Raw genomic sequence first — 19,882 nt, 5'->3', positions numbered from 1 at the left:
AGACTTGAAATTACTTCTTTGGCCCATGTTAATCAGAAATGTATTTTTTAAAGATTTATTTATTTTATACGTATGTATACACTGTAGCTGTTCTCAGACACACTAGAAGAGGGCATCAAATCCCATTACAGATGGTTGTGGCCATCGTGTGGTTGCTGGGAATTGAACTCAGGACCTCTGGAAGAGCAGTCAGTGCTCTTAACCATTGAGCCATCTCTCCAGCCCCATAAATGAATTTTTAAATCTCCAATCTGTGTGTGGATTTTCTTGCTATTATTTTGTTATTACTTTATGGTATACTTTTATTACTAAAAGCAAACATTATATAGAGAGCATTGTATCATTTCTAGTCTTTTAAATCTGTAAAGTGTGTCTCCTCCTTCAGAGTCTAGCCTGTATTGGTGAAGTTCTAGTCAAGCTTGTGAATAATGTGAATATGTCATTGTTGGGTGCTGTGGGTTACAGATCTTAGTCAGTTTGATCTGCCATGACAAAATCAGTCTAAGTACCTTCAACAAGAACAATGTTTTTTTTTTTCTCAGAGTTCTGGAGAGTAGAAAATTCAAGATGAAGTTGTTAGAAAGTCATACTGTATTCTGAGGTCTCTTCCACTGATGTGTAGACAACTGCCAGATCATGGTGTACCTATGTCTCCACACATAGGAAGAGATGGAGGGCAAGCTCTCTGGTGTATTTGGAAGCTTTTTGTAGCAAAGACATTCCATATTCTTTCATAGTGTAGTTTTGTTGTTCTGCTTGGTTTTGCTTGCTTGTTTGCTTTGTGAAGCAGGGTGATGTATAGTTTAAACCACCCTTGAATTCCTGATCCTCCTTGTCTCCTTGGACTACAAGAGCACACCCTTGTACTTGGTCATTGCCCAATTGTCTTGTGTTTTGAATCTTGCATTTTTGGTGTGTGTGTGGGGGTTATGTGTGTATTTGTGTGCATGTGTGTGTGTGTGTGTGAGAGAGAGAGAGAGAGAGAGAGAGAGAGAGAGAGAGAGAGAGAGATTGATTCAAATCTCCCCACATATATTAGTCATCTATTTTTACTTATTTATTTTCCATTAAAGCCTTTAGCATATAGCCCACAATTGAGTTTATTTTTTGTTTTTAATTCCTGGTCTGATCATTTTTAACAGGGCCACCATCTGACTCTGGTTCTGATAATCTCTTCAAAGTGTGTATTACACCTTGATCTGAGACAAGGTCTCTCTATGTAGCCTTGGCTGGCCTGAAGCTCACTATGTAAATGAGGCTGGCCTCTAGCTCACAGAGATCTACTTGCCTCTGTCTTCTGAGGGCTAAGATTAAAAGCATGCACCACCATGCCTGGCCTGGGAGGTGCTTGTTAAGCACATACTACACGGCAAGCAGTCTGTGTGAATGAGGGCTACAAAACAGCGCTGCCTTGTTTTAGGTAGAACTTGAACCTCCCTCTCTTCTCTCTGCTCTAGATCTTACTGTCTAGACTAGAGTCCCTAACTTCAGTTTGCTATTTATGTGCTGACGACTCCCGGGGTGACACCTCTAGCCCCTTCTCTCTGTTGTTGCCCCATCCTCTGATACTGATTTCACACCCCCATCCAGACATCCAAAGATACTAAGAGCACATCTTGTCTGAGGTCAAGATGTCTTGCCTTTACCCTTTCTAGAAGGCTGGTTGTCTTCTTGCATACCCATCTGGGGGGGGGGGGGAGGTGTAGCATCCAAGGCTTGTGTGGGTCAGGAACTCAGGGGGCTTGCTCTACCCAGTCCTTCTTCCTTCCTCTTTCTCACCCCACTCCCAAGTCCTGCTGCTACCTACCAGGCCTTACCTGATGTGCTGTGGCCTCCTGCCTGGGGCCCTTAGACTCTTTCTACCCCTCTGCTTTCTCCTCCACACTGCAGCCAACTCAGTGTTTAAAGGAAAAACACATCATGTTGCCTGCCAGCCGCCTTCTGCTCTCGGATCTTTGGCTGCCACTGTTGTGAAGGTGTGTAGCTGCAATCCCAGCACTCAGCAGGCAGAGGCTGGAAGACTGAATTTGAGGCCGGGCTGGGACAGGTGACATGGTCAATGTGAGTCTCCAAACAGCCAACTAACCAACACGTGTTCTTTGCTTCTTGTTCAGGAGAAAGAAAACCTACAAAATCCCCAGCTAAGCCAGAGGCCCTACGTGGGTATGGCGTCTTCTTTGTCAGTCTCTCCGCTTCTCAGACCCCAGCCTCTTTCTCATCATGGTTGCTCTCGTGTCTCATACAAGCATGACTTGGTTCTTCCAGGCAACAGGTTTCCACTGGGGCTTTGTAGGTACTGTTCCTTACATCTGGAATGTTCTTTCCTCTTTCTTCCACTTTTTTTTTTCCTTTGGCTGCTTGCTGGTTTTCTTTCTTTTCTTTTCTTCTTCGTTTTTTTTTTTTTTTTTTTTTTTTTTTTTTTTTTTAAGAGACAGGGTTTCTCTGTGTAGCCCTGGCTGTCCTGGAACTCACTCTGTAGACCAGGCTGGCCTCGAGCTCAGAAATCCACCTGCCTCTGCCTCCCAGAGTGCTGGGATTACAGGCGTGTGCCACCACTGTCCTGCTGCTTGCTGGTTTTCAATACTGAGGACTTAATCCCTGGCCTTGTACTTATTAGGCGAGCCACCAAACTAAACATCTAGCCCAGGCATCTGTCTTTGTCTCTCAGCTCAAGAACCAACTGATTGCCTGCCAGTCCCCCACCTCTGTGGAGTTTCTACTTCCACCCAGGACAGCTTGACTCGAACTGGGTCCCTGTCCTGCAGGACATGTATCTCTTGTTCTGTACTGCTCTCTGGTGTACCCGGTTATTTTAGTATACCGGAATCCTGCATTTGGTGTAAATGCCTGTTCTGGGATTTTTAGTAGCTACGCTAGACCATAGTCTCTGCAAGAACAGCTTCAGATCTTCCATGCAGAGCCCAGCAGGTGCTTGGAACATACTGTGCACTTGGTAAATAGACATAGCGTGAATGAATGGAACTATAAGAAAAAAAAAATCTCACTGGGCCATTTCCTGGAATTGCATTGAGCCTGTAAATGACTTCCAAAGAACCTTCCTTGTCTAAGTCTTCCCCTTTTGCTGCATTCCTTTTATGAGTATAATTAGTTTTATTGAGGACAAGAAATCATGGTCTGTGAAGCATGGCAAACAAGCTGTGTTTAGCTTAGAGGACAGGAAACTTGGGAAGAGACTTTTTTCTTAAATACCTAAAGGGAAAAGAAATAAGTCTTGTTTGATGGTGCAGGGAAAAGCTGGGTTTAGGGAGGGAAGTTGGCAGGGAGGCAGATTTGGGCTGAAATGGAGCTGGTGGGCCACATGGGTTTGCTTGCTTCTCTGAGAGCAGGAAGGTTGCCCCGACTGCCCGGGGGCTGGCCACTGCCCTTGGCCCTGTGGGTCTTCTGCTCGACTCAGGACCCCCTGCTAGCTCCTGGGATCCACAGGTCTCAGAGACTTAGACCCTGGAAGAAAGTGTGATACAGATCAGGAGGGAGGTAGTGGCTAAAGGGAGGGGTCCCTCAGAGGTGACTTCAGGGACTGGGATAGTAGCAGAGACTTGTTACGTGAATGGTCGCCTCTGGGTGAAGAATTCCACCAAAATTCTCCATCATTTGCTCATGCTCCTGTGTCTGTGGCTTTCGGAGACTAAGACCCAGAGCTGGTGGTGGGGTGCTTTATGTTGGTTGTTCAAAGCTGAAACAGGTTTTCTGATTTTTCTACCCTGAGCATTACTCAAGCTGAGCTTGGCCACCTGCTGGCAGAAAACCATTGGGGGATTTAAGCTTCTGGGGAAGACTGAACTTCCTTTAGGCCCTGGAGGGCTCTGGTTCACCACACTCAGTTTCCTGCCCCCTTTGAGGCAGCAGCAAAGCCGACAGTAGCTACTCATTGACACAAGTAGAAACATCTTAGCACATATGTTTAGGGCCACTGAGTGGTCCTAAATGGCTGGGTTGTTTTCAATTGCCCTGCTATGTTGAAGGTTACTTTCCCTTTTGGGTTCTTGGAGGCACAACCTAGCATCTGTTGGTATCCAGAGGAGCTTGAGTCCTAGGGAAGGAAGGCCTGAGTTTCAGACACTGATTGACAATTCAACAAAATCTATTCCAGTGTGGTTAGGCCAGGACAACAGAGGGAGCAGAGATCAGGAGCGGCTGGAGGCTGCGGTGCCAGGGAACTTGGCAGGAAGATGAAGCCAGGCTATGGGGCAGAGTCCTGGGTGATCATGGGACCTGTGAGAGCCATCCTGGGGCTGGGGTCCTTGTAGCTAATGGGCCTCTCAACAGCTCTTGCTGACAAATTGACAGCAGACAGTCGCTACCAGGGAGAGCCTCTCAAGTTTGTTGACTCTGGGGCCAGAGAGGCTGTCAGCACCCATAACACCATGCATATGTTGCTTTGGGGATGGAGAGATGACTCAGTGGTTAAGAGCACTGGCTGCTCTTCCAGAGGTCCTGAGTTCAATTCCCAGCAACCACATGATGGCTTACAACCATCTGTAATGGGATCCAATGCTCTCTTCTGGTGTGTCTGAAGACAGAGACAGTATGCTCACGTACATAAAATAAATAAATCTTTTTTATTGTTTGGTCTTTTTGTTTTTTGGATTTTTTTTTCTGAGACAGGGTTTCTCTGTATAGCCCTGGCTGTCCTGGAACTCACTCTGTAGACCAGGCTGGCCTCAAACTCAGAAATCTGCCTGCCTCTGCCTCCCAGAGTGCTGGGATTACAGGTGTGGACCACCACCGCCCGGCTAAATCTTTTTTTTTTTTTTTTAAAGCAGAGCTTCATACTCTGCTTTTTTGTTTGTTTGTTTGTTTTTTAAGGTCTGAAGTTGTCTTCAATTGTAAAGAGGGGTATGTGCAAGAATACAAATTTAATCTTATTTATATTTTGTCTATATAAGACACATCAAATATAGATATAGGCGAGGTCATGGCTTCTGCAGTAACCCAAAGCCCCTATATGCCCAGGGCTTTGTTTGTTTGTTTGTTTGTTTGTTTTTCGAGACAGGGTTTCTCTGTGTAGCCCTGGCTGTCCTGGAACTCACTCTGTAGACCAGGCTGGCCTCAAACTCAGAAATCCGCCTGCCTCTGCCTCCCAAGTGGAATTAAAGGCAATGCGCCACTACCTCCTGGCTTGCCCAGGGCTTTCAACAGCACAAATGCGTTTCCCACACTGCTCCTCGGCTGATTGATGCTCATTCCTCGAGGCCCAGGCTAAAGGGACACTTACTGGTGCCAGGGTTAAGGGACCAGAGCACATTGTCTTTTCAAAAGATACCTGCTCGTATTCTATCAGCTTCAGACACTCTCGTGAGTGCCAGCCACCTATACAATAATATACTGTAGCCATGTGTGTACCCAGGGACGGCGGAGGTGGTGAGCACATTTAAAGATAAGATTAGATGAGAAGTAACTTTTTTGGGTGAGGAAACCTAGGAGTGGGAATTGAAACTAGACTCTTCCCCCTATAATTTATTCCTCTCTGTATCTCTTCAAAGCCAACGGCAACATCATTGTCCATAGGCAGTGCCACTCCGGTGCAAGGACTCCATTATGCTTGAGAACAAAGCCCCCAGGTGCCTAGGAAGTCACCTGGAACTGGAAAGTTGAAGAGCAGATGCAGAAACAATGTTACCACAACATAAAGCGAACAGAAACAAAGCAGCTGACATAAAAACACAGAGCCAAACTTCCTAATACCACCTCTACTGAGCAAGGGGAAATAGGACGCCTAGCCTGGCGGCTCCAACTTGCTGTGGGGAACATTCAGGGAGCCCGGCTTTCCTGAAGGGACTGTTCTGGCCCCTTGGGACCCGTCCTCGGCCACCTGACATTCCTACTCCTATAGGACTGAGGAGAGGGAAGCTGTAGGCCTGACTCCCAGGAGCCTTGAGATAAAACACCTTTTCTTTGACTCTTGTGTTGGGAATAGCTTGTCTTAGACAGTTTACCTGATGCCATCCAGTGTCCTGGAAATATAAACTCCACGTTTTTTGTTATCAGCGTCTGTCTGTCTATCCGTCTGTCTGTTCCATGCTCAAGGAAGGCATAACTACCTCACCGTTAGGTGTTAGTCCCTAGAGCTGCTCAGAAGAACGACGTCCAGAAGTAGCCATATCTGCCAGAGGACCCTTACTGGAATCATGTCTAACCCCGTCCTTCCTCCCTCATGGGCCAGGTTCATCGCATTCTTGGGCTAGCTGAGGCTGTGCCAACTCTTCAGTTCTCAGAAGTTTGGCTTTATGCCTCCAGACTGAACCAAACCCGAGATGGTCCCCTGGACTAGTGAAGGGAGCCTAGGGGTTCTGTGCCCACTGTGACTTTCCCCTTCTCCCTTTCTCTTCAGGAGCTCGAGCGCCTGAACCAAGTGCTAGAGGCTGAGAAACAGCAGTTCGAGGAGGTGGTGCAAGAGCTGAGAGTGGAGCAGGAGCAGATCAGGAGGTGACGGCAGGCCCTGGGGGGGGGGGGTAATCGGGGGTGGGGGGATGCCCTGGTCCTGGGAGGGGCAATGGGGGGGGGTGCCCTGACCCTGGGAGGGGCAATGGGGGTGATGCCCTGACCCTGGAAGGGGCAATGGGGGGGATGCTCTGGCCCTGGGAGGGGCAACAGAGAGATGCCATGGCCCTGAGAGGGGCAAGAGGTGGGGGGGGGGGTGCCCTGGTTCTGGGAGGGGAGACAGAGGGAATGCCCTGGCCCTGGCCCTGGCCCTGGCAGACTGATGTTCATACAGACTAGGCTTTTACCAGAAAACCACTTATGGCCTGGTCTTCCCAATGCTTTGGGCCTTGAGTACACCCAGACTATTGGGGCCAGGTCAGCGGGTCATTTCTGCTCACTGATAATGGTCTCCTGCAATGGTGTGAGCAGGAGTGTGAGACGTGGGCCAGCCTCTCCCACGGAACAGGCCCCTCCCTCTGATCCTTGTGACGCCCCTGGCCACGAGATGCCCTGACCCACAACTGCTCCTGCAGCATCCAGCGCTCTTCTGCTCTCCTGGAGTCCTTTCACATTTTAGTTAATGACACATTGGGATCTTCAGTCTGATGTATCATGGGCAGATCTAGTTGCCCATTATAAGCATTCATTGAATTATAATCTCATAAAGATAGGGCGCTTATGTATCCCCAGCACAGGTGACTCAGGTGTAGTTTATCCAGGATTCGGAAATTATTGCTGAGATTGACAGTGCTCAGTGTCATAGCCTCATCATCACACTCACCACCACCACCATCATCATCTCTACCACCACCATGGGCCATCTGTGATAGCCCAGAGAAACTTACTGGTGAAGACCTTATTAAAGGGAATCATTTAGATATGTACTGGGGAGGGGGATGGAATACAGAGACTGTTAGTTTTACTCATTTTTAGACTTAGCATACAAATAATAGAATCTACTTAAATAAAAAGTCAGGCATTTGTTAGACACCAAATAAGTCCCCCGGCTTCAGGACCTCAGTCACTATCTGGTAAGTGAATCCACCCATTTGGCTGAAGCTTCCTTGCAGCCCTGACCCCGACGGCTGTTTTCAGTGCAACCCAGTGTTGCAGAGCATTGGCTATCCAAGAGTCCCACTGGGCAATGACGTCATGTACGGCAGAAGCGTGTCGGATGCAGAGGTTGGGAAGCTTGCCCAACCAGCTCTCTGTCCCCACAGGGAGCTAGAACTCACCGCAAGATGCCTCAGGGGTGTGGAGCAGGAGAAGAAGGAGCTGAGGCAGCTCACAGAATCCTTGCAGCATACACTGGAGGTAAGCAGACAAGCAAGCCGGCTGGGCTGTGGAACACTGGACCCCCATGTGTTTCCCAGGGAAGGTACCAACAGGAGGGTGAGCATGAGGCGAGCATACTCAAAGGACCGTCTCTGAGCTCGGCCGCGAACCCTAACAGGCACATGAGACCCAAAGCACGGACTGGCCTTTCCCAGACCCAGAGCAGGAATTCCAGCTTGCCCTTGTGATGACCGTGGTCACAGGAAACCAGCTTTCCAAAGTGCTGGTATTTTTACACCAGAGGTGGGATCGATTAGTGTCACCCACCACATCCGTTTGTGGTTCCTAACTTAGCTGCTCCTGGGTGACATTGAGCATGAAGGGAAATCAACTTATAGGTCACTGTCATCGGATACAAGAGACTGAGGGGGGGAGGGGCCAGCAGCCTGTGCCAAGGACAGAGAACAAACTTCTTAGCATAGCACGCAAACACCCCCCACCCCACCCCACCCCACCCCACTCCCGAGTGCAGCCCTCCACACCCCCACCCCTACCCCCCACCCCCGCCATCCCTCCACTCCCAGCTCCAACCACGGAGCTCAGATCCCCAAGGACAGTAAGATTTTCAAGCCCCGACACCTCAATCCCACGGTTGCTTCCAGGACACATAGCCCTATCCTCTCTCTCTGGGGAGCCATTTGTCTTCAGACTCTCTTTGGTCAAAGTTTCTTTGATTCTTCCAGGCAAGCATTTTCTCTGTGTCCTGTGCCTTTTGCACATCCGTTACAGGGCTGTGTTTTCAAGACTGTGGGCTTCCCTTGATCATGTCTTCACAGCATCCCAAGGTCCAGCATCTGAAGTGAGCATGGGACCATGCATCTTAGTTGAATCCATGAGTTGTCATGAAGGCTGCAAGAGTGTTAGTCTCCCTAGCAACTGGATCCTAGATTTGCTTAATTTTTCCTAATGTGGGGAATGGTTACCATGGATATTTTCTTTTTTAAAAAAAAGATTTATTTTATGTATATGAGTACACATATTTATATGTGTATATTTATATATATATATATGTATATTTATATATATTTATATATATATATATATATATATTTATATATATATATATATATATATATATATATATATATATATATATTATATATATATATATATATATATATATATATATATATTTATATATATATATATTTATATATATATATATGTATATTTATATACATATATATATATGTATATTTATTTTATGTATATGAGTGTCTTCAGACACACCAGAAGAGGGCATCGGATCCCCTTACAGATGGTTGTGAGCCACCATGTGGGTGCTGGGAATTGAACTCAGGATCTCTGGAAGAGCAGTCAGTGCTCTTAAAGACTGAGCCATCTCTCCAGCCCACCATGGATATTTCCAATAGCATAATTTCAGTGTAGTGTTAAGATCCTAGTTGATAAATGTGGAGAATGTCTAAATGTATTCCTAAACTGATCCTTCTGGGCATTTTCACATGAGTACACTTTCTTCCTCCTTGGGGGACAAGGGCCTCAAAAGGTCATGCTGCCCTTAGGCCTTGGCTCTGATGGGTGCCATCTCTATTGGAAGTCACATTGGGTTCCTTGTCTGTCTGTCTGCCTGTTTTGATGAAGGAGTAACCTGACCATGTTCTCAGAAAGGAGATCTTGGAATGAGACGTAAAATATCCTTCATGGAGGATTGAAGGAGGAGTTGTTTATTCCCTTGAATTGTAAAAAGGCCAAGGCAACCATGCTGGAGAGCTAACCTCTGCTCTCTCCCTTTCTTTGTAACAGGAACTGTCCATAGAGAAGAAGAAAACCTTAGAGATGTTGGAGGAAGATAAGAACCAGCCACAGCCCTTGACCAATCAGAGTGAGCAGCCTCCAGCCAGCGACGGTCTCCATAGCAACCTCAGGCAGATCGAAGAGAGGATGCAGGAGCTTTTGGCCGAGAAGCTTCTGGCAGAGAAGCGGTGAGGCACCTGAGGCTGTCCGGTCCTCCGGTGTCTTGGGAGCTGTGTCTGCCCTCAAGTTAGACAGCTGGGCTCGAGTTCTAGCTGTCATTCACGACATGGGTCACTTCCTTTCCTGCCTGCCTATGACCTGGCTTTCCCAAAGCTGACGTGACCAACCTTACAGAGTGCCATCAAAAAGTGCCCCTGGCCAGCCAGCCGGCGGCTTCCCTTAGCTTTCACTCATCCGACCCAAGAAGAAACAGCCTTACTCCCCACTCACTGGGCTCGGGAGACATCTCTGAGGTCAGAAAAGTAGCAATCCCCAAACATCTTCCCCCGGGGCTCCCAGCACTCCACAGCACCCCTCTCATCACCTAGCTGACCGGACTGGAGAGGACGCAGTCTTTCTCTAGGCATGTCTCTAGCAGGTGCAACCCCCTTTGTAGGCGAGCTGTGGGTAAGCACGTCTCCTGTCTACAGGATGAAGGAGAACGAGGAGCGCTCACGGGCCCTGGAGGAGGAGCGGGAGTTCTACTCAAGCCAGTCCCAAGCCCTGCAGAACTCGCTGCAGGAGCTCACTGCAGAGAAGCAGCAGGCTGAGCAGGAACTCAAGGTGTGCAATGCATGGGCTTTGTGCTCTGGGCCCTCCATACTACTGGGGACTCCTGTCCATCCTTGTACTTCACAGCTACCCCCATCCTCTCTCCCAGGATAGCAGTCAGGGGCTGGAGAGATGGCTCAGTGGTTAAGAGCATTGACTGTTCTTCCGAAGGTCCTGAGTTCAAATCCCAGCAACCACATGGTGGCTTACAACCATCCGTAACAAGATCTGACGCCCTCTTCTGGAGTGTACTTACATATAATAAATAAATCTTAAAAAAAAAAAAAAAAAAAGAATAGCAGTCAGCCTGGCAGCTAGTGGTGGTGCATCCTTTAATCCCAGCACTTGGGAGGCAGAGGAAGGCGGATTTCTGAGTTCGAGACCAGCCTGGTCTACAGAGTGACTGATCTACAGAGTGATCAGGACAGCCAGGGCTACTCAGAGAAACTCTTGTCTCGAAAAACCAAAAATAAATAAATAAAATTAACAACAATAACAACAACAACAACAACAATAGCAGTCTTTCTATCATTGATATAAAGTGTGATAGGGCTTAGCCCGGCCATCTGGGTCATGGGTAAGGCACGGATGTGGAACCCTCCATCTAAGCCTATTGAACTCACAGTGACCAGGGAGGGTGTGATAAAGTACCCAGCCTAAGAAAGGAAGGTGGATGGAGGGGGATAGTCGGTCCTAACAGGGAAGCCAAGGCAATCTTTGTATGAAGCAGCTGGCAACATTGTAGTCAGGAAACAGCAAGGATCTATACCTTCTCTTCTTTCCTGTTTGTTCAGTCTGGGACAACCTCAACCCATGGGACAGTGCCACTTCTGCCCTCACTGCATCTTCAACCCACAGTTAAACCTTTCTGGACGTGTTCCACAGACACATCCTGAAGTGTGCCTCCTAGGTGATCCTAAAACCGGTCCGATTAGCAGTGAAAATCGACCACCACAGAAGGTTTCTGGGGAGGTGGAGACAGCTCCCCGGACTTTTCTTCTCTTGCTCGTCCCTCCGTGTAGGCTGAAGTGAAAGTCCGCATGGACCTTGAGAGACGCCTCCGGGAGGCAGAGGCGGCCTTGCGGAGCCTGGAGCAAGGCCTCAATTCCAAGGTTCGGAACAAGGAGAAGGAAGAGCGGATGCGGGCCGACGTGAGCCACCTGAAAAGTAAGACCCTCCCCTTCGGGGCTCAGCTCTAGTCCCAGAGCTCCGCCCCCAGAAGCCAGGACCCGCCAGAGCTGGGACAGGCCTAGCGGTGTGAGGTGGCCCTTCCTGTTCCTCCTCAGACACCTTCCTGTAGGAGCACCTTTGGCAAGTGAGAGTATGGAAGGGAAGCCTGGAATTTTGTCCTCTTTTTTTCTTTTTTAAAAAACAACAACAACAACAAAGCTCAGAGCTCTGTTCTTCCCTGTGATAGCTACAGGTTGTGGTTTGAGGAGCAAACCGTGTTCTATAAAGGATAGATCAATCTATCTCCCACCAGACCAAGCCAGTACTTAGGAGGAGGACAGGCCCAGAGAAAGACACTGTCAGCTGCTCCTTCCTGCCTCCAGGGTTCTTCGAGGAGTGCATCCGGAATGCAGAGCTGGAGGCCAAGATGCCGGTCATCATGAAGAACTCCGTGTACATCCACAAGGCGGCCACTCGCCGCATCAAGAGCTGCCGCTTCCACCGCCGCCGGTCCAGCACTTCCTGGAATGACAGTGAGTACCCCTATGTCCCGGTGGGGCCAGGCTGTGGGCGACAAGGCAGGGAGTGGACAAGTTAGAGAACAGGTAGTCAAGCCTGGACAGTATGTCCTTCATCGCGGCTCTACCACCAGTCTGAGGTGGGGAGGACCAAGTGAAACTCAGCAGTGTGCAGGGCTGGGGTGAGGGAGGAAGGGTGGGCTCGGCAGGGGGGAATGCTGTTCACGGGCAATGGGTTCCCACCTCCACAGTGAAGCCATCCCAGTCCTTCATGGCCTCTCAGCTAGAAGCCAACAACCTAGAGGAGCTGAAGGAGGTGGCCAAGAGGCTAAGCAGAGACCAGCGCTTCCGGGAATCCATCTATCACATCATGGCCACCCAGCCCGGGGCCTCTGCACTCCCCCGGGGAGGAAAGTAATGGGAACCCCTCCCCCACCTCCTGTCTTTCCTTGGTGGGGCAGCAGGGAGGTCTGACTCCCCTTGGGAGGTGATACCCTGCTCTGCCTCACCCGGAGCCCTGACCTTGGAGCTCAGAAGAGAGTACTGGATTCCCTGGGAAACTGGAGGGTACAGATGGTTGTGAGCTACAGTGTGGGTGCTGGGAATCGAACCCGGGTCCTCTGGAAGAGCAACAGTGCTCTTAACCACTGAGCCGTCTCTCCAGGCCTGAGCCCTGTCCTTGGGTCTACCCTAGGTGGGGTGGGTCCTCACCTGGTTGCCATGATGAGGCCTGACTCTGTGTCTTCTTGATCTGTTGGTCAAGAAGAGAAGTTGTCTATTCCGTGAGTACTGGAAAGTTCCTCTGGTACCCACCGTACCCCTCCGTGACTCTGCAGCACTGACCCTGATCACATAACAACCCCCAACTCTCTCTTCGCTCCTAATCCTCCAATACAACAGTGTCGTATCCAGGCCCTCTGCACATATTCCATGTCCTCAGAGAGGGAAGAGCAGGCCCTAAGACACAACCCCAGGCTCACAGCACCCCATACCTCTCTGCAGTGTTCCTGGGGGCTGCTGTCTGTAAGTCCACCCAGGCCTCCTAGTCACAAATGGGTTTCTCCATAGATAGCTCCAGCAGCCTGCTGGAGGGTACAGAAGTGTATGGTCCCTGATTTGTTCTTTTCCAGCCATGATTGAGAATTCTTGACCCCAGGGTTTCCCCAAAGTACACACAGCCAGATCAGGAGCGAAGAAGCTTTTGTATTATCCAGTCAGGCAGAGCTCTAGCTGCCTCTGGCTGTTGTGACCCTGCTGCCCTGAGATCACAGAGGCCTGCCTCTCTCCCAGCCGGCTCACCCTGCTGCCTCTTCCTGCAGCATCCTCACTCAGTGAGCCAATGTAGCCTGGAACCCACCACATGGGAACATGGGCCTGTGGGGAGCCAGTAGCCATCGGTTGGCTCAGTGTTGTCAGGGTGACACTATAACATCAGCCTGCAGGTTTTATGGAAGACCACTACCCTTCAGGAGGCCAAGGACTGAGGGATGTGTTCTTCATCTCTGACAGTCTTTTGGGCCTATCCCTCAGAAGCTGCTTGAGTCTATCAGTCTTGCCAAACAAGACTTGGGGAGGGTACAGAAATGCAGGCAGTGGTTAAGAGCACTTGTTTCTCTTTCGGAGGACCCAGACATGATTCCCAGCACCCACGTGGTAGCTTACAACCACATGTGACTTCATTTGCCAGGAGATCCAACACCCTCTCCTGACCTCCACAGGCACCAGGCACTCACTCGGTGCGTGTACATACTCATGTGCAGATGAAACATTCATACACAAAATAAAACTTTAAAAAAAATGTAAAAGGGGCTGGGTGCTAAGACAGTGCTGGATCAAAGGCATCCATTTTCTATTCAGGAGACTGAAGCATCTTGAGGGAGGGACAGAAGTAGCCCTGGGGAAGAACCCTTGCCACGGTCTGGGCTGCCCTGCTCCCCAAGATCCCTTCCCGGTGGGGGTGGCCTTCGGTAGGGTGTTTTGGAATCAGTGTGTCTGAATGCAAATATAAAGCTTTGAATGCATATGAACCTGCATATACCCAAAGCTTGTCTACATGATATGTGTGCGGAATGGACTTGGAATGAAGACGTATAAAACCACATTACTGGTTTTGTTTGTTTTTAAAGAATTAATAATGGCTTGCTCTTGGAGAAAATTTCAAATGCATTTGGTGTTCCTGGTCAAATTATTAACCAGAAAGAAAAGTACTGCTATACAAGAATTCCTGCAAGTATGTTTTTTTTGTTTGTTTTTTGTTTTTGTTTTTTTTTTGTTTGTTTTGTTTGTTTTGTTTTTTTTTTTTCAAGACAGTTTCTCTGTGTAACCCTGGCTGTCCTGGAACTCTGTAGACCAGACTGGCCTCGAACTCAGAAATCTTCCTGCCTCTGCCTCCCAAGTGCTGGGATTACAGGCGTGCACCACCACCGCCCGGTGCAAGTATGTATTTTACCTTGTTTATTCATTCAGAATTTTAGATAGCCCAGGCTGGCCTCAAACTCAGGGAGTCTGAGGATGACCTGCTTCTACCTCCTGAGGACTGGACTTCAAGCAAACTAAGCAACACTCTACCCACTGAGCTAGTAAACACCCAGCCCAGTAATCTATGAAGGATGGAAGCTCCCTTTGTAGACCAGGCTGGCCTTGAGCTCAGATCTGCCTGCCTCTGGCTCCTGAGTGTGGGGATTAAAGGCTTGTGCCACCACCTCCACGTGATAGGTTCCCACTCTTAATTCTATTGTAATAATTCTATATTGCCTTCAGAGTGCTAGGATTAAAGATGTGTGCCACCACTGCCCAGGAGTAATTACATTTGGGTTTTGTTTTTGCTTTTTGTTTTTGTTTTTGTTTTTGTTTTGAGACAGAGATTCTCTGTATAGCCCTAGCTGTCCTGGAACTCACTCTGTAGACCAGGCTGGCCTTGAACTCAGAAATCTGCCTGCCTCTGCTTCCCAGAGTGCTGGGATTACAGGAATCTGGGAGGAGACAGACTCAAATCTCAGCAGTGCTTTGTGAGCACAAGCACCAGTTCCCTAGTCCATTTTCTCTTCATCTCACCTTGTGCTTTCCATGCCTCAGGCAAGTCTGGATTACCTCCAACCATAGCTAACGTGGTATATACACACACAAACGTGTGCACGTACCAACCAGCATCCCTATACGAAAATATGGAGGGCTGGAATTACTTGCTGGAAACATTGACAGGACATATAACATTAATGTTATTAATTAAGCACTTTCTAAAAGTAACTCTTAATCATTGTCCAATTAAGTGCATTACTTCCTGGCAGTGTTTTTGAAGTAGGCAGTGGAGTCATTCCTAGAGTTGTGCTGCCCCCTGCAGGCCACTCATGGAATTGTATCCTGTCCTGCATGTTCCAGCTGAAAACCCCACAGCTCTCCTCCTGTGACTGACTTCTTAATAATTAACTGGAAACTATGTGCTTCCACCCCGAGGTCCTGGATGTCTCCATGTTATAAAGCCATCAGGGTTTTCCTCTTACTTAACTATAGAACAAAGGCACAGCCTGAAAGAGACGATGTGCCTGTTAGCTTCGACACTCACACCAGGGATGGATGGTCTTCCCAGCTCTGTTTCATAACCATGCTTTGTCTCATAATCAGCAGGAGAGGCAGAAAGGAGTCACTGTTATTCAGACAGTGTCCTGGCTGAGGATGTGTGTCACGCAGGCTGCCCTGGTGTTTACCTTTCCCCTGCATACCTAGAGGCTTTCCATTTGCCTATCATGGATGTCCCCATGGAATGGTCGCTTGCCTCTAATGCTTCCCCACAGTTTAGTGACATTTCTTGTTCCTGTGACTAATTACCAGATATGGATCAAGAAACGGGTTATTCTGGCTTGCCATTCGAGACCCATTTGGTGCGGAAGCCATGGCATCAGAAGGTTGTGATGGTGCCACCTCAAATGAGAGTCTTCCTCTTGGAGCGATCTCTGCCAAGGACGATCACAATTGGAATTTTCCAGTTCTCTCCCCATGTCTATAGTCTGTCCATAAGGGCTTTACTCTATATTTATTGAAAAACACAAAAACATGGTATAGAAGGATTGAGGAACCTTCTGACATTTATTTATTTATTTATTCATTCATTCATTAATAAATTCATTCATTTATTTTTGAGACAGGGGTTCTCTGTGTAGCCTTGGCTATCCTGGAACTCATTCTGTAGACCAGGCTGGCCCAGAACTCAGAAATCCGCCTGCCTCTGCCTCCCAAGTGCTGGGATTAAAGGTGTGCACCACCACCACCTGGCTAAAGTCTTAACTATGTCTCTCAGGAAAGACTGGATTCACAAAGACAAGTAGAATGTTTTTGGTTTTTTTTTTTGTTTGTTTGTTTGTTTGTTTTTGAGACAGAGTTTCTTTGTGTAGTCCTGGCTGTCCTGAAACTCACTTTTGTAGACCAGGCTGGCCTTGAACTCAGAAATCTGCTTGCCTCTGCCTCCCGAGTGCTGGGATTAAAGGCGTGTGCCACCACTGCTCAGCTGGACTTATATATTTTTTTAAAGATTATATATTATATGTAAGTACATTGTCGCTGTCTTCAGACACACACCAGAAGAGGGTGTAGGATCTCATTACAGATGGTTGTGAGCCACCATGTGGTTGCTGGGATTTGAACTCAGGACCTTCGGAAAAGCAGTCCGTGCTCTTAACCACTGAGCCATCTGACTTGTATTTTTTTTTTAAACCAGAGATTACAAGGGAAGAATTTAGTTTATTGAACCCTACTGACCCAGAATAGCACTCAAAACTGCAAGCAGATGTCACCAACCTATGTCCACCTGTTGTTTCCAACATTTGTTTGTTTATATTTTTCTAGACATGGTTTCTCTGTGTAGCCCTGGCTGTCCTGGAACTCACTCTGTAGACCAGGCTGGCCTCAAACTCAGAAATCTGCCTGCCTCTTCCTCCCAAGTGCTGGGATTACAGGCACGCCCCACTGCTGCCCGGCTGTTTCCAACGTTTATAATGGACAATTAAATAATTTTTTCTGATGCTGCTGATTTTTATCTGATTTAGCTAACCTCTGTCTCTCTGTCTCTCTCTCCCCCCCCCCTTTCTCTCATACACACACACACACTGTTCTGGGTCAGGGGCATGGAAGAGTCACAAAGGAGAGGGAGGAATGTGGTGGAATAAAGTGATGCATTCCGTTTAGCTTGTCAAAGTGCCTACAGGGCAAGTCCAAGGCCTCATACGGTGGGCTCTGCATTGCTTTCTTAAAGCTTGATGAACAGGCTGAAAATGCAGTGTGAAACAGGTCGGTGCATAGCTTTCAGTGGCCCCCAGGCCCATCATTAACTTGGTTGCAAGGCCAGCAAAAGTTCAGTCTCTGAAGACAAGAGTGTTTTCAGAAGAAGCTGCTCCCAAAGCTGTCCCACTGCCTTTACTGTAGCAGGGAGACAGGAATGCTACTATTTAATATTGATTGATGTTGATATTGATTTAGTATTGATTGATTGATGGAAGGGGGGAGGCTCACCAAGATCTAAGCTGTCATTCGTCATTTTTCTGAAGGACCAGAAGGGGTCAGCCTTCTTGGAAAAGACTGGCACCCAGCTAGCTCACTCCGGTTACTTTATCCAAACATTATACAAAGTTAATTGGGGCTGGGAAAGGTTCCAGCTACCAAAGTTATCTTGCCCTTGCTGCCCTCGAGAGCAGACAACCCACACAGATCTCAGTCCTTTTGACCATAGCTAGCCATAATCAAAAGTAAGAACTCCAGGTGTGCCAGGAGTGTCTTAGGACCAAGATTAGTGCACCTACAAGCTCTCACGTGACACCGAGTGCAGATTCTCTAGAGAGACATTTCTTTAAGGTTCAAACAGTCTCAAAACAATTTCTCAGTCTCTACTGATTGACCCAAACACAGCAAAGGGTTTGCTGAAACATTTCACTTACAGCCAGACAAAGACTTTACTATTCATGTCACTACAGTTTGACTCTATATATTCATCCCCAGACTCCAGCCTGTAGAATGGTCCCAACCACATTTCAGGTGGATCTTCCAACCTCCATGAATTAATTCTAGATCATCTTGAACAGACACAATCCGAGGTTTGTTTCCATGGGGATTCTACATCCCAGCAAGTTGACAAGATTAACCCTTATACCCCCACACCCCAAAGGCATGTTAAAGAAAACAAGAGACTTGGGAAAGCACAAATGTTCCAACCTTGAACCTGCCTCCTGTCTCGATCTACAGAAGGAGGCAATACTCTCAAACCATTAATCACAGCTTAGCCTGGCCTGGGCAGCCTGTTTGGAGGACAGATGCATGCCCCCATCTCAGGAGCAGCCTAGGGTGTCAGGTGTGATCTAACCAGACAGCAGCAAATTACAGGGCAAAGCACTTGTTCACGGAGCCCCGGGGCCCCTGCCAGAGAGGAAGCTTCTCAGATCTCCATCTCTTTGCAGAGTCTCCTCAAAGTCAGAAACCCCACAGCTCTGACTCAGGAAAGAGCTGATGGCTTCTTTCACTCTACCTCTTGTGAAGGGGTAGAACAGTAAGGCTTTGAGGGAGAATCTTTCTATCTTCTCAGTCTGGTAGAAAGAGCCACTCCATCCAGCAGGGTTGAACGGAGGTCCGTCAAAAGTGTAGGGAACACACCAAGCCCAGGAATTCTGGGATAGATCTTAATAAAACAAACTCCTTGGTAACTGTCTCCCCACATCGCCACAGTTGGAAATGCAACTTGTCCTGTGTCTCTGTGGCTTTGCTTTGGGGGTGATCAGGTGAAGCCAAGGTGACTCAGGGCTTCTCAGAGACACAAGCTGTGTGTGCATCTAGGGCTCCAGGGTGCCACCCAGGTGACAAAGAGCAAACTACATTTTGGGATTCATGGTCCTAGGGGACCTGACACCTGCTAGTCATTCTCTGAGCAGTCAACCCATGCCTGTTACCCTATCCCAGCCATGGCTGATGGACTTGGGGTGTCTCAAAAGAGACTGTCCTTTGCCAGGCAGCACTTGAATTGACAAGACCCCGGGAGGACCTGGCCTCTCTGGCTACTTCTGTGGAGAGGTGGCCCTGATAGAGAAGGTAAAGCCTCTGCTGGCCACTTGTTGGACATGTGGCATTGCAGAGCCCCTCTTTATAATGATTTCTTTATCTGTGTATGTCTATATTGCAGGAGAGAGGCCTCTTTAATCTCATAAGGTCACATGGATGACTGTGGAGTATGGACTCCCATAATCCAGGATTTTCCTGCTCTGTAGCCTATAGAAAACTGCCCGTGACTGCCACTAGAGGTCAGGAGAGCCAGGCCCTCTGGGGGGCGGGGGCGCTGCTCTGGTTAGTTGAACTAAGTGCCACACTGTCCTCCAAATGATCGGAAATAGAAAAGTGAGCCAGGCATGGTGGTGCACGCCTTTAGTCTTAGCACTAGGCAGGCAGAGGCAGGTGGATCTCTGTGAGTTTGGGGCCAGCCTGGCCTATATAGTGAGTTTCAGGAGAGCTAGGGCTACACCATTTCAAATTAATTAATTAGTTAATTAATTTTGTCCTTGAGATGAGAACAGGAAAGACAAGGGAAAAGTAATAAAATAATAACTTAAAATGATCAGTGGAAGATGCCCATTGTCCCCTTCACACTCTGAGGCCGTGTCCCCCCCATCTTCATTCAGTCAGCATTTGTTGTGATTCTCTGGTGTGGAGTTGCACACCTCCATTGTCTTTTATTGGGCTTTTTATTGAGGTAAAATATGCAATCAAAATTATCGCTTTAAATATAGAATTATTTGAACCCCTTTTATTTTTGCTTGCTTCCTTTTCTTCTTCTCTTTTCTTTTCTTGTCTTTTTGTTCTTTCAAGACATGGTTTCTCTGTGTCGCCCTGGTTGTCCTTGAATCTGCCCTGTAGTAGAC

The 19,882-nt window shown here is 48.1% G+C and overlaps 1 protein-coding gene across 1 annotated transcript in view; it reads left to right on the top strand.

The window, feature by feature from the left end:
* Plekhd1 (pleckstrin homology and coiled-coil domain containing D1) overlaps positions 1 to 14,126 on the top strand; it is a 34,888-nt gene extending 20,762 nt beyond the window's left edge. Inside the window, exons 7-13 of the mRNA XM_052185551.1 lie at positions 6,353 to 6,447; positions 7,665 to 7,758; positions 9,544 to 9,722; positions 10,185 to 10,317; positions 11,328 to 11,472; positions 11,859 to 12,008; positions 12,245 to 14,126. Of these exons, the coding sequence (XP_052041511.1) occupies positions 6,353 to 6,447; positions 7,665 to 7,758; positions 9,544 to 9,722; positions 10,185 to 10,317; positions 11,328 to 11,472; positions 11,859 to 12,008; positions 12,245 to 12,411 (963 nt within the window). The 3' untranslated portion in view covers positions 12,412 to 14,126. The remainder of the gene's footprint in view (positions 1 to 6,352; positions 6,448 to 7,664; positions 7,759 to 9,543; positions 9,723 to 10,184; positions 10,318 to 11,327; positions 11,473 to 11,858; positions 12,009 to 12,244) is intronic.
* The last annotated feature ends 5,756 nt before the right edge of the window (positions 14,127 to 19,882 follow it).

The sequence above is a fragment of the Apodemus sylvaticus genome, chromosome 6, assembly GCF_947179515.1.
Source record: "Apodemus sylvaticus chromosome 6, mApoSyl1.1, whole genome shotgun sequence".
NCBI classification, from domain to species: Eukaryota; Metazoa; Chordata; class Mammalia; order Rodentia; family Muridae; genus Apodemus; species Apodemus sylvaticus.
Note: the sequence above shows the minus strand (reverse complement) of the source record. Positions and strands in the feature narration are given on the sequence as shown.